Source organism: Prunus mume, linkage group LG7, assembly GCF_029339155.1.
Source record: "Prunus mume cultivar Tortuosa linkage group LG7, ASM2933915v1, whole genome shotgun sequence".
NCBI lineage: Eukaryota > Viridiplantae > Streptophyta > Magnoliopsida > Rosales > Rosaceae > Prunus > Prunus mume.
In genome coordinates this window covers 8,074,730-8,088,085 of record NC_142704.1, presented here as the reverse complement: position 1 = coordinate 8,088,085, position 13,356 = coordinate 8,074,730, and the positions used below count along the sequence as shown (strand labels likewise).

Sequence of the window (13,356 nt, the reverse complement as noted above, 5' to 3'; positions counted from 1 at the left end):
GTCGACACAACGCGAGTCTGTTACATAAAAGCTGAAAATGTGGTTGTTGTTGTCTGTTTTTTTGTAGTCCTTTTTAGTTCTTCTAAAACACCAAGGGTCATTGGTAAGTCAGGAAGAATCTGATTAAACTTCATTGCACCAGTGCAATCCAACATTGCAATAATTGAGAACCATAGACAATTGCATAGTTAGAAAGTCGTAAAAACACCAACTGTAGCTCTATTTCAATGGTATTTTATTCGACTTTCCATGTCCTTTTGGTTTTTGTTATGTAGATTTTGTAATTTGGTTATTGTATAAAAAATATCAGCATCAGCATATTCATGGGAAGAACAATATGCCACGACAGATTATAAATTACCAATATCATAATATTAAGCAAACAGAAACTTCGGAGCACCAGAAACTTCAGAGCATATATCATCCTTAAACATATCATTTTTCTTAGCATCAGAAGCTTCAGAGCACCAAACTTTCCGTAACTTTAGGTAAAACCTTCTCCAACTATGTTGAGTTGTACGTTTTAGCAGTGTTCATTTGCCAACATTTTTTTTTGGATTTATGTTGGAATATTAGATGGTCTTGTTTGTATAATGGCTCTGTGTCTGTGGTTCAAACGTTGAGGCTCTGCATTATGTAACGCAGCTCAGAAAAAAACTTTTTCTTGTCAGCTTTCCAATTTGCTATTGTCCACATTGGATTGTTTGGATTTGAATCACCAACCTCAACCGTGAGAAACCCTTGTCAGCAACATACAATTTTTTGGTAGGGTTGAGTTTTCGAATGTGCTAGCTATATATAAACTTGATATACTGTTCTATATCTGGACTGGGCATGGATGTTTGTTCTTCTTGTTATGCTGTAGATGGAAGTCCTTTTAGGCTTTCGGTAACTTGAATTGTTGTTTGACCCTTCAGTCATCATGTACTTCAAGGAACTCCAAAATGCATGTGTTAATTCCTTTTCTTTATGTATTTGAGCAGATAGACTTGGATATTATTTGCAATATACGTTGTGAGAAAAAGTAATTATTTGGTGTGACTGTGTCAAGTTTACTAAATCCAACCTCTAAAGAAATCTGTACTTCAGATAAATTCTCATCAAATTTTAGACGAATTCATACTCTGCAAGAAAAAGAACATAAAAAAAGGTTTGTACAACTAATCTCGGAAGCTGTTTCTGAAACCATGAAAGTATTATAAATTCATAGGCATGATATTCTTAAGTTTAACATGCTTTCTACTCTTTATTTTTTACTGGGTTCAGATTGTTGGAAGTAGAATCAAGAGTTACTGTGTCTAGGAATTTAGAGCTGAACACATGGTTGATATCAATCTTGGGACTGCTTGTACAAGTGTGGTGGCAATCTCAAATTTGGGACCCCTTGTAGAGGGGTCTGCATATAGCTCACCAATCCTGGGCCCTCTGACGTGTCAATATCCTTGGGCTGGATCCCTTCAGGCAATGTCCAACAAAAGCTATGCAAAAGTTGCCCCAGCATGTAGGTGACCAAATTGGTGCCTAGTTGTGCTGCTGGGCACACACGCCTTCCTGCACCAAATGGTAGAAGCTGAAAATTATGACCCTTTGCATCAATGTCTTCTTCAATGAACCTTTCGGGTCGAAAATCAACTGGGTTGGGCCATGCTTTCGGATCACGCCCTACGGCCCAAACATTTACATGAACTGTGGTTCCCTTGGGGATATCATACCCACCAATCTTGACTCTGGCATTGGCCTTGTGAGGTAGCATTAGTGGGGTTGGAGGGTGCAGCCTCAGTGCCTCCTTGGCTACACATTTTAGGTAAGGAAGGCTTGAAATATCGGATTCTGTCATCGTGCGGTCCAGCCCAATTACGCGATCAAGCTCCTCTTGGGACTTTCGTTGCACCCTCGGGTTCTTGATCAACTGCGCCAAGGCCCATTCAACCGAGATAGCAATTGTGTCCGTGCCTGCAGTGATCATATCCCAAAGTAATCCTTCAACACTATCCTCAGTGAGTTCATATTTTTCTTGATCACCAAGCAATGCACCCAAAAAATGCTGCTTGACAACACCAGCGCCGTTAGACTTACTCTCAAGCATATGCTCCTCCTTGATTGCTTGTGTGAATTTCTCTTTCCTTGCCAAATGTCTGGAAATTGCACTGTACTTTGAAACCACAAAACCCATCTGAGCCACCAATTCTCTTCAAAAATAGGTAGATATGCACCAAGCTTTCTTTCCTTAGCCAGAATTGCCACAATTTCCAACCCTTGCTGGTTTAGCTCACCCACTTCATTCTCAAACCGCTTTCCAAACAATAGCATTGTGATAATGTTGAATGCCACTGATCTCAAGTATTTTCTGACCACTAGACATTTTCTATAATCTTGAGACTTGCTACAATCTTTGAAAATGGACTCTATCATGGCTCTAACTTCATCTTCTCTAACGTGTCTAAAAGTCTCAAGACTCTTAGGAGATAAAAGCTCAAGCATACAAATCTTCCTAAGCTTTATGTAGTGAGGACCATAATCTGCCCATATAAGGTCCTTACCATTTTTTGTGATCCTAGAACTAGACCAAGTCCTGTGCCTATGTGCTAACTGCTCATCATTGTCTTTGAGCACTTGCTTTGCCAATTCAGGGTTTGAAACTACTATGTGCAAACTTGAACCCAACCACACCGATACGATTGGACCATAAACTTGTGACAACTCAAAAAAACACCGAGATCTAACGGCTCCCAGGTTGTGGAGGTTCCCAATGATAGGCCATGGGTAGGGTCCTGGAGGAAGCTTAAATCTTAGACGGTTGTGGAGTTTGCAAGCTACGAAGATGAGAATTGTTGAGATGGGCAATAGAACAAGATCCGTTGTAGAAAAGGGTACTTGAGATTGCATTTTTGAGCTTTGTAATTGTAGAAGAGTAGATGTGTCTCTCACTATATCAAGCATTCTTTTTGTAACAAAACCTCATGTCATGCGATTATCATCTTCCAATTAATGTGGTGAATGCTTAATGTTTTGTTGAGCCGTTAAGTTAAATGCTTCTCTTGCAGCAGCTAAACAAAAGGAAGTGCATATAATACATGATGTACGGTTAATCATTAAAATACAATGTAGAGTAAGTCTTACAAGAAGTCCCTCAAATAAGATTCGGACCCTCACTATGATGCAGTGATATTTGTGGACAATGAAACCCTTTTTCCTTTTTCGTATTTTTTCTTTTCAAAAATATCTTTTCCTTTTCATTACATCCAGAAAGGAAAGGCAAAAGTAATGTATATATATAACTCAAATGGTTTAAGCAAATAATAATTTGAAGGCGTCACTCTACGGCATTTAATTGTTAGGCTGGATATATAATTTCCTGGAAGCTAGGTCTATATGATTCTTGTAGTCTTCATCTAGAAAAAGGGGCTTGGAATAAAGGGGTGAAAAAGGTTCAATGGATCTTTTTTTTATTTTTTATTTTTACTGAAAAGAACAAAGATATGAGGTGTAAAAGTAAGATTGTTTTCAAATCAAATCTTAGGTCGAGCACTATAAAAGTAAGTGCAAATTAGGATAAGAGATTTTGTTATTCTTCAAGGCAATACTTTTTCTATTTTAATCTTGTTTTACTCACACACTTAATGTATAACTTAAGACAAATTAGATTAGATAAGCGGTCTAACTCAATGAAAAATAAAATTAATTTGCATACCAGTAGTTTCAAGTTCGAACCCTTTATAACACTTTGACAGTATCTGTTAAAACACCTCATCCTCAATATCGTTCGTATAAAAAGAAAAAGACCAATTGCAATTTACATCAGAGAAGAGTTGTAGAAAAACGTGAAATTAATTATACTTTTTTTTATATAAAAAAGGGACAAATGGAAGCTTCTTAAGCTTATCTAAGCCAGTGCATGCATGTGTGGACCTCATACTCCAATGATCCGTAGGTTATTATTCCAACTTAATTAATTACAACCTGCGAACAAATGTAAATTTGGGAAAGCAGATCGATGCTCAGTCACTGTCTACAGTGATCCTTGTGATGGTAGTTAGCTAAATTTGGAATTTTCTTTAATTCAGAGACTTGGTGGCAAAAAAAAAACCACAAAGAAAAACAAAGGAATTTGATTTATTGAAAGCCAGAATTACAGCATGTGTTGAGCTGAGCCTCTCTCACATGTCCATTGTCCAATGCAGATACATTTATTTAGTGTCATTGGTTCATTGTCTTTTCATGCTTAGCTGCTGTGTTCTGATTGGACTTCTCTAAGTTTTTGGGGATAAGATTTTCAGTGTCCTCGTGGATTTTATCAACTTGCACGACAGCAAAAGTCGTCTAAACTGACTTTTTTCATTGGTCCAGCAAAAGTAACATCCATCTCAAAATCCCAGTATGGTGTACTTCTCATCTTTTGTTCGATCATATTTTCTTGTTGAGGCAAGCACTATTGTGTGGGAGAATATATACCTAGTTATCTTCACATTTGAATATAGAGTTCTTGAATTAATTAGGTGCAATCGTATCCTTACTTGCTTCTTATAATGAGTGGCTTAACTAAAGTTTTTCAAGTTTAGAAAGTGATACATCTTTTAGCGGAGTAGTACTCTTTTAAATCATGTTTTTTATATTATATAGTATATCACTAAATAAGGAATTTTTCCTCATCCGTGAATTTGCATGTACACGCAGTTGTAGTCGTTAAATTGATAGTTCATCTTTGACTACTAAGAAATAGATTAATATCAAGTCACTAAATCGCGCTTGCATTCAATGGGAATTCGTACTGTAGATGAACCCTTATAACTCATTAATCTTCTTCTCAAGTCTTATCTATGCTAATATAGGAATAAACACCAGGTTTGCATTGCTGAGAGCTTGAGAATATTTCATTTTTCACTCTCTCCATTAATGAATTAGAATCTGCAAAATCATAATTACAAATTACAGAAACATATATAAATATGTGACAAATTGTGTTGTGAATTGAACACAAAGATCTTGTAATAAAAAGCAGATTTTAAACATGGGCATAAAGGATATGCTCATGATTCTTCACATTTCTCAAAGGAAAGTGAATAGTGATGATGAGCAATCTATAGCTAAGCAACATAGAAAACAAGGCAGGCTAGTGGGAAATGCATGCATTGCAATTTGCAGTGTAGATGAAGAAAAGGGAAGGTGTGGATCACAGAAGGGATCCCAAAGGGCTTTTTTTCTTTTCTTTCTTTTATGGAGAGAGGCTGAAGTCACTGAGCCCAGAATAGAGGCAGACAAAAAGTTGAGAAAGTGATGTGACTCAACTCCCTCTGTTTTCAAAATATTCCAATGCAACTTCCAGCCCTACATGAAGGCAAAGATTCCAACTGTCTATTCCTCTAAACCAAACCAAACCCAACTTTTATATTTTTCGTGGTTCCAAATTGAGAAGTTTTAGGTTTTCTTTTTCTTTGCCCACCAAACAAGTCGTAGAATCTTAGGTTAATGTTTTGGTTTAGCAGAACAAGTTTTGGCTAAGCTGGTTCCCAATGAACCAACCATTTGATTGATCAAGAGCATTATCAGCAGCAATGAACTCAAATAATGATAATCGTATGGATCCTACCAAATGTAAGCCCTCGACATTGATTGAACCTGAAAAAGAACATGAAAACCCAACAGAAGCCCAAACAAAACCAACTTTTGTAACAGGTTTTTTGGGAAAATGGCTTAGTGGGTTCAGTTTTAGCAGAGGCCTAGTATTGTTTGCAAAGCTGCTGCTATGCACATGATTATGTGCTAATCACACAACAGCTAAACCAGTATTAGAAATTTAGAACATAATGACTCTGCTAAACACACCCAATTATAACCTTAATAATGTATTAGGGTTAGCTGTATAGATAAATATAGTGAGTGGAATTTTCCATTTGGTTTTGAACGTGAGGAAGGGTATCAAAACTTTAACATCCAGAAATTGCCTATCAAAAATTGTAGGTGGAAAAGATATTAACAAGAGCAGAGATGAATAGATAGATGGTAAGCTGTCTCCTTCAATGGCATTACATAAGTGGCAAGACATGTGGTCTCAAAAAAAGGCAGCACTTGCTAATTCCTGGTTCACATTTCTCGACAGTAACCCCACAATTCCGTCATGTACAGAAGAGCCCTGCCACCCCCAATGAGATGATGCCACACGCTTCAATGGACTTGTTCAACTGGAGCCCCCATTAGATTTGGTTCAAGCCATTAAAATAAGTTATTGTACTAGTGGGATTGAAATAGCTAAGCTAGCCAGGTGCTAATATGGTTAAGACATTCTGTACGATTTAAACATATAATTATATAAACAAAGAGCTAGACTGGTATGTATATATACATATGGTGATAGGTTATGCGAATATCAAACTGATCGGTAAGGGGCTTGTAACTTGAATAGTTAAGAATATTTTGTTCATGTATTTGAAGTTCTGTATTTGAATTTCATCTCCCTTAATATCACTTAATATTAAAAAAACCTACAACGAACTGGCCCTACAAAGTTAATAAAGATTATTATTACTGAGGCATCACAAATCATTCATCTGAAAGAAAAAGAAGAAGAAAAAGGCATAGAAAATCAACAGTGGTTGTGACAATCAGGTCAAGCAAAGCAATTGTCTAAATGCTAGTCCTTATCTCTGTTCTAAATTGCTACTGGACAAAAGATCATGACTAATTCTGACCAGCTATATAAAGATTATTAGGACTTGCTTCTTTGATCTTCTTTTATGGCAATATGGCTCATCAACATCTCCCTCCCTTGATCTAGTTTTCTTTGCTCAAACCATCAAATCAGGTTCTGCCACATGTTCAGTTTAAGATTGCAAAAGACAAAAATACCATCAACCAGCCAAAGTAAGTATATCACATCAGTGCCACATGAGCAATGTTGGATGTGGAGCAGACCACATTAGCTGTGGTACTCAACAAAGCATCCAATCAATTTCAAGTTGGCACTTCAATTTCAGATACTAGGCAAGTCCAGCCAAGAGCTCAGTGAAGCACAGGATATTCTTTCTTCAAGTGTTTTAAGTGTAATTAATGATGTAAATGAACAAAAGAAAACCAATAGGGTTGTTTGTTAAACTAATTAATTAAGTAGATTGCTCAAATGAGTGGGATGTATGGACCAGCAAAGATGTAAACAAACCTTAACAGATTCCTTAGCGAAACCAAAATGATTTTAGATGGGCCTGCAGCCTGCACATAAACCAGTAGCCCTGTATGATCATGATTACACATTCAACATTTTGTACATTTTAAATTTGGAAGGCGTGTACTGAATCCAGGGCCATCGGCTACCAAGGGGGTCCTAAAGGGTAACACCCACATTGATTAGCATCTATTAAGGAACACCATAACCCAAAACTTTTTAACACCATCATCTCCCCTAATAATTCACCAAAATATATATATACGATTGCGAGACTAAAACTCTTGTCGTGGGGGAACGCTCTTTTAACCACTTGAGCTATAAAATAAACGCTCTTTTAACCACTTGAGCTATAAAACAAACCAAAACAGGAGAATGTAATGGTAGATGGCCGGAAACCCAGAAGCCAGAGAGGCAATGAATATTGAAGGCCCAATAGGGAAGAGGAGGGGAGTAGTAGTTTTTCACTTACTAGTTGAGTTGATGAAGGGGATCTCAAAGTTCCTTCATTGCTCCCATGCCAGTAAGGGCAAGCAACAAATAGCAAAGGTGCAGAGCGAAAGGCAAAGGGGTCCAAAGGCAAAATGAAATGATTACTTGAATGAGAAGGGACCCACTTTATAATCTTTCCTTTTTTCCAAGTCTCTAAATTTTTTTTGACTTGGGATTGGGTCCCACCTCGGCCACCATTGTCTTTATGGATTGAATGATAAAAAGAGCACCTCACGTGGAGTCTGAACCAAAGGGGCTGTCCAACCACAATAAAAAGGGGAACCCCTTCCCTCCCTCTCCCTCCTCATCTCTCCTTCTCCTGAAAATTAAAATTCACATATTGTTTTTTTATTTGGCTTTGGGTGTATTTGATAATTGATATTCTGATATTTTTCCCTCCTAAAGAATGACAGAACATATAATTATATAAAATTAAATAAAATAAAAAGAAAGCGAGAAAAAGCTCAGCACAACAACAAAGCAATTTCTTTTCCTAAAAAAAATTGCTTTTTAAAGCTCACCCATATAATTCCCACTCATTATCTTTGTTGCTTAAAGCTCCTCCTCCCTCCCTTATCTTCTCTCTCTCTCTCTCTCTCTCTCCCTCTCTCTCCATACTAGTCCATAGCTCTCTCTCTCTCTACACATCATCAAAATCAAATTTCTCCATTTTCTCATATACAAATTTCCAGCCCAACAACAACAACAAAGAGAGACTTCCAAAAAAAATATACATACAGACTAGTCCTGTAAATATAGTACCACTGTGAGTGACTGATGAGAGCTGAGCTGAGCTGAGCTGAGAGCCCCACCAAAACCAATTATACTACTAAATTAAGACCCCTCTCTCTCTCTCTCTCTCTCTCTCCTCCTCTCATAATAAAACCCTTCACACAAGCTGATCATAATTCTCTTTCCCATGCGATCATGGAAGGAGGTGATCAAGATCATCAACTCCACCACCACCACCACCATCACTACCAACAACAGCAACATCACCACCGTCCAAACTTCCCCTTCCAGCTGCTCGAAAAGAAGGAGTTAGATCAAGAAGCCGCCTCCTGCTCTAACTCGACCTCCCCCTACCCTTCTCTAGCCATCACCACTGTGGACCCTGCGACCGCCATCACCACCACCACCACAACAACCTCCACTTTCCAAGCTTCCGCCGAGCCCTCCAAAAAGCCTCCTCCCAAGCGGACCTCCACCAAGGACCGCCACACGAAAGTCGACGGACGCGGCCGTCGCATTCGAATGCCGGCCCTCTGCGCTGCAAGAGTCTTCCAGCTCACCCGCGAGCTCGGCCACAAGTCTGATGGAGAAACCATCGAGTGGCTTCTCCAGCAGGCCGAGCCAGCGGTGATCGCCGCAACGGGCACCGGCACAATCCCCGCCAATTTCACATCGCTCAACATCTCGCTCCGCAGCTCCGGCTCGAGCATGTCGGTGCCGTCGCAGTTAAGATCTTCTTATTACAGCCCCAATTTCTCGGTTCACCAGAACCAGCGCCGGAGCCTCTTTCAGGGCATCGGCCTCTCGTCCTCGGACAGCTCGTCGACTCTGCTAAACTTTCAAACCAACAGCATGCACGCCTCCATGTTGCAGGCCAAGCAGGAGCTGCGCGACACGGTGTCGTTGGATCTCTCGGAGACGGCGTCGGGGGAGGGGAGCATGGGAGGGAGGAAGCGGAGGCCGCCGGAGCAGGACTTGAATCAAATGGGCGGGGGCGGCGGTGGAGGTGGTGGAGGATACTTGTTGCAGTCTAGCACCGGGGCAGTCCCGGCCAGCCACCACCACAGCCAGATTCCGGCAAATTTTTGGATGGTGGCGAATTCTAATAACCAGGTTATGAGTGGAGACCCTATTTGGACTTTCCCAGCTTCGGTCAACAACAGCGGGTTGTATAGAGGGACCATGCCAGGTGGGTTACATTTCATGAATTTTCCTGCTCCTATGACCCTATTGCCTAGTCAGCAACAATTGGGAGGCTCTGGCGGAGGCGGTGGAGGTAACGACGGCGATAACATGAGTGACGGGCAGTTAAATATGCTCGCTGGGCTTAACCCATACCGGCACATGTCCAGTACGGGTGTTTCAGAGTCCCAGCAAGCAAGTGGGTCCCATTCGCACCACGGGGGAGACGATCGGCATGATAGTACTAGTCACCATTCATAGATGATGATGGATGGTCAGCAGTTGTTCGTCGTCGTTGTCGTCGTCGGTGGTGGTCGTCATTTCTTCCCACATGTGTAGTAGTTTGCTGTGTAACAACACACGTGAGGTTTGATTGATTGCTCTTAAAATTCCTGAGGTTTATTTTTATTTATTCCAATTTTTTTGTGTGATTAATATGATATGGCCGGGATGAGAGAGTTTTTTAGGGTTTGGAGAAGAAAAGAAGACACTTATTTTTAACATGGGTTATTTTGGCTGCTCTCTATTAATAGTCTCATTTTGGGAGTTTTTTTTTACCACACAGTATACGATCATCATTGTTTGTGCAATTAATCCTCTCTTCTTCTTCTTTTTCCCCTTCATTTTCTTTTCAATGAAAAGCAAGTTTTACTTTCTGCTTTTTATTGTGTTGGTGAAAGTGATCTTATTTGCATGCTATGGGTAAGTCTCCTACCTAACATACAAAACAATTGGGCTCTCTCTCTCCTCCCTTTCTCTCTCTAGGCCACCACCAAGTTTGTGTTCATGTGTATAGTGAAGGCTAAATGGGGAGTGAAAAGGGATGAAACAGTGAGTTACTTATACTGCAATGTAGGTATTAAAAAAAATTCACAGCCTTTTGATATCCTTCTGATTCTATATACATGGCTCTCTCCTGCCATGAATCTCAAAGGGTTTACTGCATCAATGATTAAGATTTTCAGAGAGGGGGTGGGGGTAATAGGACGGTAGGGTCCACACCTTATCAGTTCCAGGTGTTGGCTCAGGTGGTGGGGTCAGGGTGCTGGTCATTGCCCAAACCAATATACAACGTCACTGACAAACAGGTGGATCATTCCTCTATCTTTTTTTTTTCTTTCTTTTTTTTCCTTATGGTGCAGTTGCTGACACCATTGAGGGGGATCGGTGGTGACTTTTAAATTTATTTAATAACTCTACTGGATCATGGCCCACCATCTCTTAAATCAATCTGGACCCTTCATTTTGATGGAATTACCTTTTGATTGGGTACCATTGAATGATTGGGTCTCAAACTACTAACGAAGAGAAGAACTTGAATCTCACGGATATAATACTGTTTTGCTATTCTTAATTAATTATATTCTGAAAGAATTATTATGTACTCGCGACAGAACGTGATTGATTAGGAGTACAAAAACAGTGTTATCTCCGTGATATACTTTTTTTTTTTTTCCTTCAACTAGAGGATCGGAAAAATGGTGGAAATCTGGTGTTTCATATGCCCCCCATGGCTCAACTTGTTACTGTCTCCCCTCTTAACCAATCAGCATTATGCTGCATATATTTTCCTTTCTTTTTATAGGGGTGGATAAATTATTTTATGCTTTAAAACTTATAGAACAAAATCCCCAAATAGAAAAATGAACAAAATATTACAAGGACCATACTCTTGCACCAATTGATGGTTTGATATATACCTAAAGCTAAAGATTATATTCGTAATAACTCAAGGGGACGATTGTCAATGGCCTTGAAAAAGAGCAGATGGCATATAAAACTAGTAATGTCCTATCGTGCATATGTCTTAAATACTTGTGCCCTGGCTGGTAGGGTTTGTTTAATTTGTATTAACTCGTTCAAAGAAAGAAAGATATGAAAAATTCTGGGATTTATGAAAATTGAAAACTAGCTGCCCGTTTGAAAGTTTTCATGTTTTTTTTTCTTTTACTGGGTCCGTACTCTACATATAGGTAGAAAAACTTAGTTGCAACGGAGATATCACTGTTTTGTTATTTCCAACCAATAATACTATATCACGTGAAAGCATTATCACATCTATCATAACGTTATTGATCAAAAATAAGAAAATAGTGCTATTCATATTTCATGAAGGTCTCTCTTACCCATAATTTTGGAGTCTTGAGTAATTGGGATCAATGCAAATCTTGGTAGTGCTCTAATTCATTGTGGGCCATCGATGTTGCTAATATATTTATATTCTTAGTGATCCTAATTTTTTGTATAAAGTATAAAAAAACCGAGTGTAAAGTGATTACTTGTTGCTATCGTGTATTAAATATGCAGGTATATGCCAAATATAAAAGTCTAATCTGATTAAGTGTTGTATGCACACAGAGATTAGACATACGTGCGTTTGAAATCTTTTTTTAAATATAATAATCTATATACTATCGAATAAATGTCTGCTGTTCATAATGTTATTTATCCAAAATTATAACTATGCAACACAAAAGGATATCACAAGATATTACTTTAACCTTCGATTAGTATTAACCGGTTCTTGTCAAAAAGGTAAATGGATTTGCCATATATATTATTATTAGTACTTGTAAATTTCTGAAAATGGCAATATATGAATATATAATGCTACTCTTACCACATTTGTATACCACATCTTTATACCATCCTATGTGGCAGCTGAAGTGGACATCCACATCAATTAAAATTATTTAATATTTTCTTTTCTTTTATGATTTATTTCAGTATTTATTTTTCCAATTGCTTTAATTAAAATACACTTCATTAATTTAATTGATATGACATATAAAATGGACACGCCACATCACGTGGTATAGAAATATGAGATAAAAATGTGATAAGTGTAGCATTACTAATAAAATATAGGTTTTTTGGTCAGAAAATTATTAGTTTGCTGCTAGGATATATAATATAGGTTTGGTGTACATGCCTGGTAACAATGGGGTGGTTGGATGGTTCGAGCAGTTAGGGTTAATGTGCAAAAATGTATTAATTTGCTGCTCCAATTTATGGTAGGTTAGGTCTGCTCATAAGCCAGTACATGTAAATGAATTTAGCAGTATTGAGAATGGTTATCACCACACTTATGTTAAGAGTTCGATTCTCATTCTCGTCTCTCCAGGCTTAAACATCCTATAACGCGAGCCGAGTGAAAAAATAGACACGTACATAGTACAAGAGAGAGCACTACAATTTCAGAATAATAATGATTTTAAGAGAATACGTAGCATGTACATAGAATTAACGGCAAACACACATGGCTATGAGGGCATATGGTAGCAGATTTACATATATATTATTAGGCAGTGATGATCATGACAAGTGTGTTTTGGCATTTACTAGCTTTGATGCCGTTGTGTGGGAAATCTGTGTCATATCATCATCGCAAAATATAGCTTGGTCTGGTTCGTACACAATCTATGCACATGGTCATGGACATGAAATCCCTATGGACAGCCAATGGCCCCCAGCAGCCAAAAATAGCATGATTAGACCATCCTAAACCTGTAAGCCATGCATGTAATCTTCCAGATTGAACCAACAAGCCTGCCTCCACTTGGGGTTTATTACTCCATAAGTACATAAACAATCAGCTTATTCCCCTAATTTGGCCCATAAAATCTCCATTTTCATTCATAATTTCATTTCATTTGTTTGGTTTGGGGCTTTGATCGGGCCCATAAAATCTTATAACCCTCCCTTCCACCTAGACTCGGTTTTTTAAAAAAAAAAATTAAAAAAAAATTAAAAAAAACTATGATGGAAATATATACAGTGACATTGTCACATGT

The 13,356-nt window shown here is 38.5% G+C and overlaps 1 protein-coding gene and 1 pseudogene across 1 annotated transcript; one reads left to right on the top strand and one right to left on the bottom strand.

Moving 5' to 3' along the window:
• Positions 1-1,084: 1,084 nt before the first annotated feature.
• LOC103338560 (cytochrome P450 98A2 pseudogene) lies at positions 1,085-2,900 on the bottom strand (annotated as a pseudogene).
• Positions 2,901-8,233: 5,333 nt separating this feature from the next.
• LOC103338533 (transcription factor TCP14-like) lies at positions 8,234-10,152 on the top strand. The gene has a single exon (XM_089041532.1). It carries the CDS (start codon positions 8,576-8,578, stop codon positions 9,821-9,823), a length of 1,248 nt encoding a protein of 415 aa, XP_088897658.1. The 5' UTR covers positions 8,234-8,575; the 3' UTR covers positions 9,824-10,152.
• Positions 10,153-13,356: the final 3,204 nt, after the last annotated feature.

Excerpts from the sequence above, each read along its gene's own strand:
- LOC103338533 (XM_089041532.1), top strand. The coding sequence starts at position 8,576 with ATGGAAGGAGGTGATCAAGATCATCAACTCCACCACCACCACCACCAT.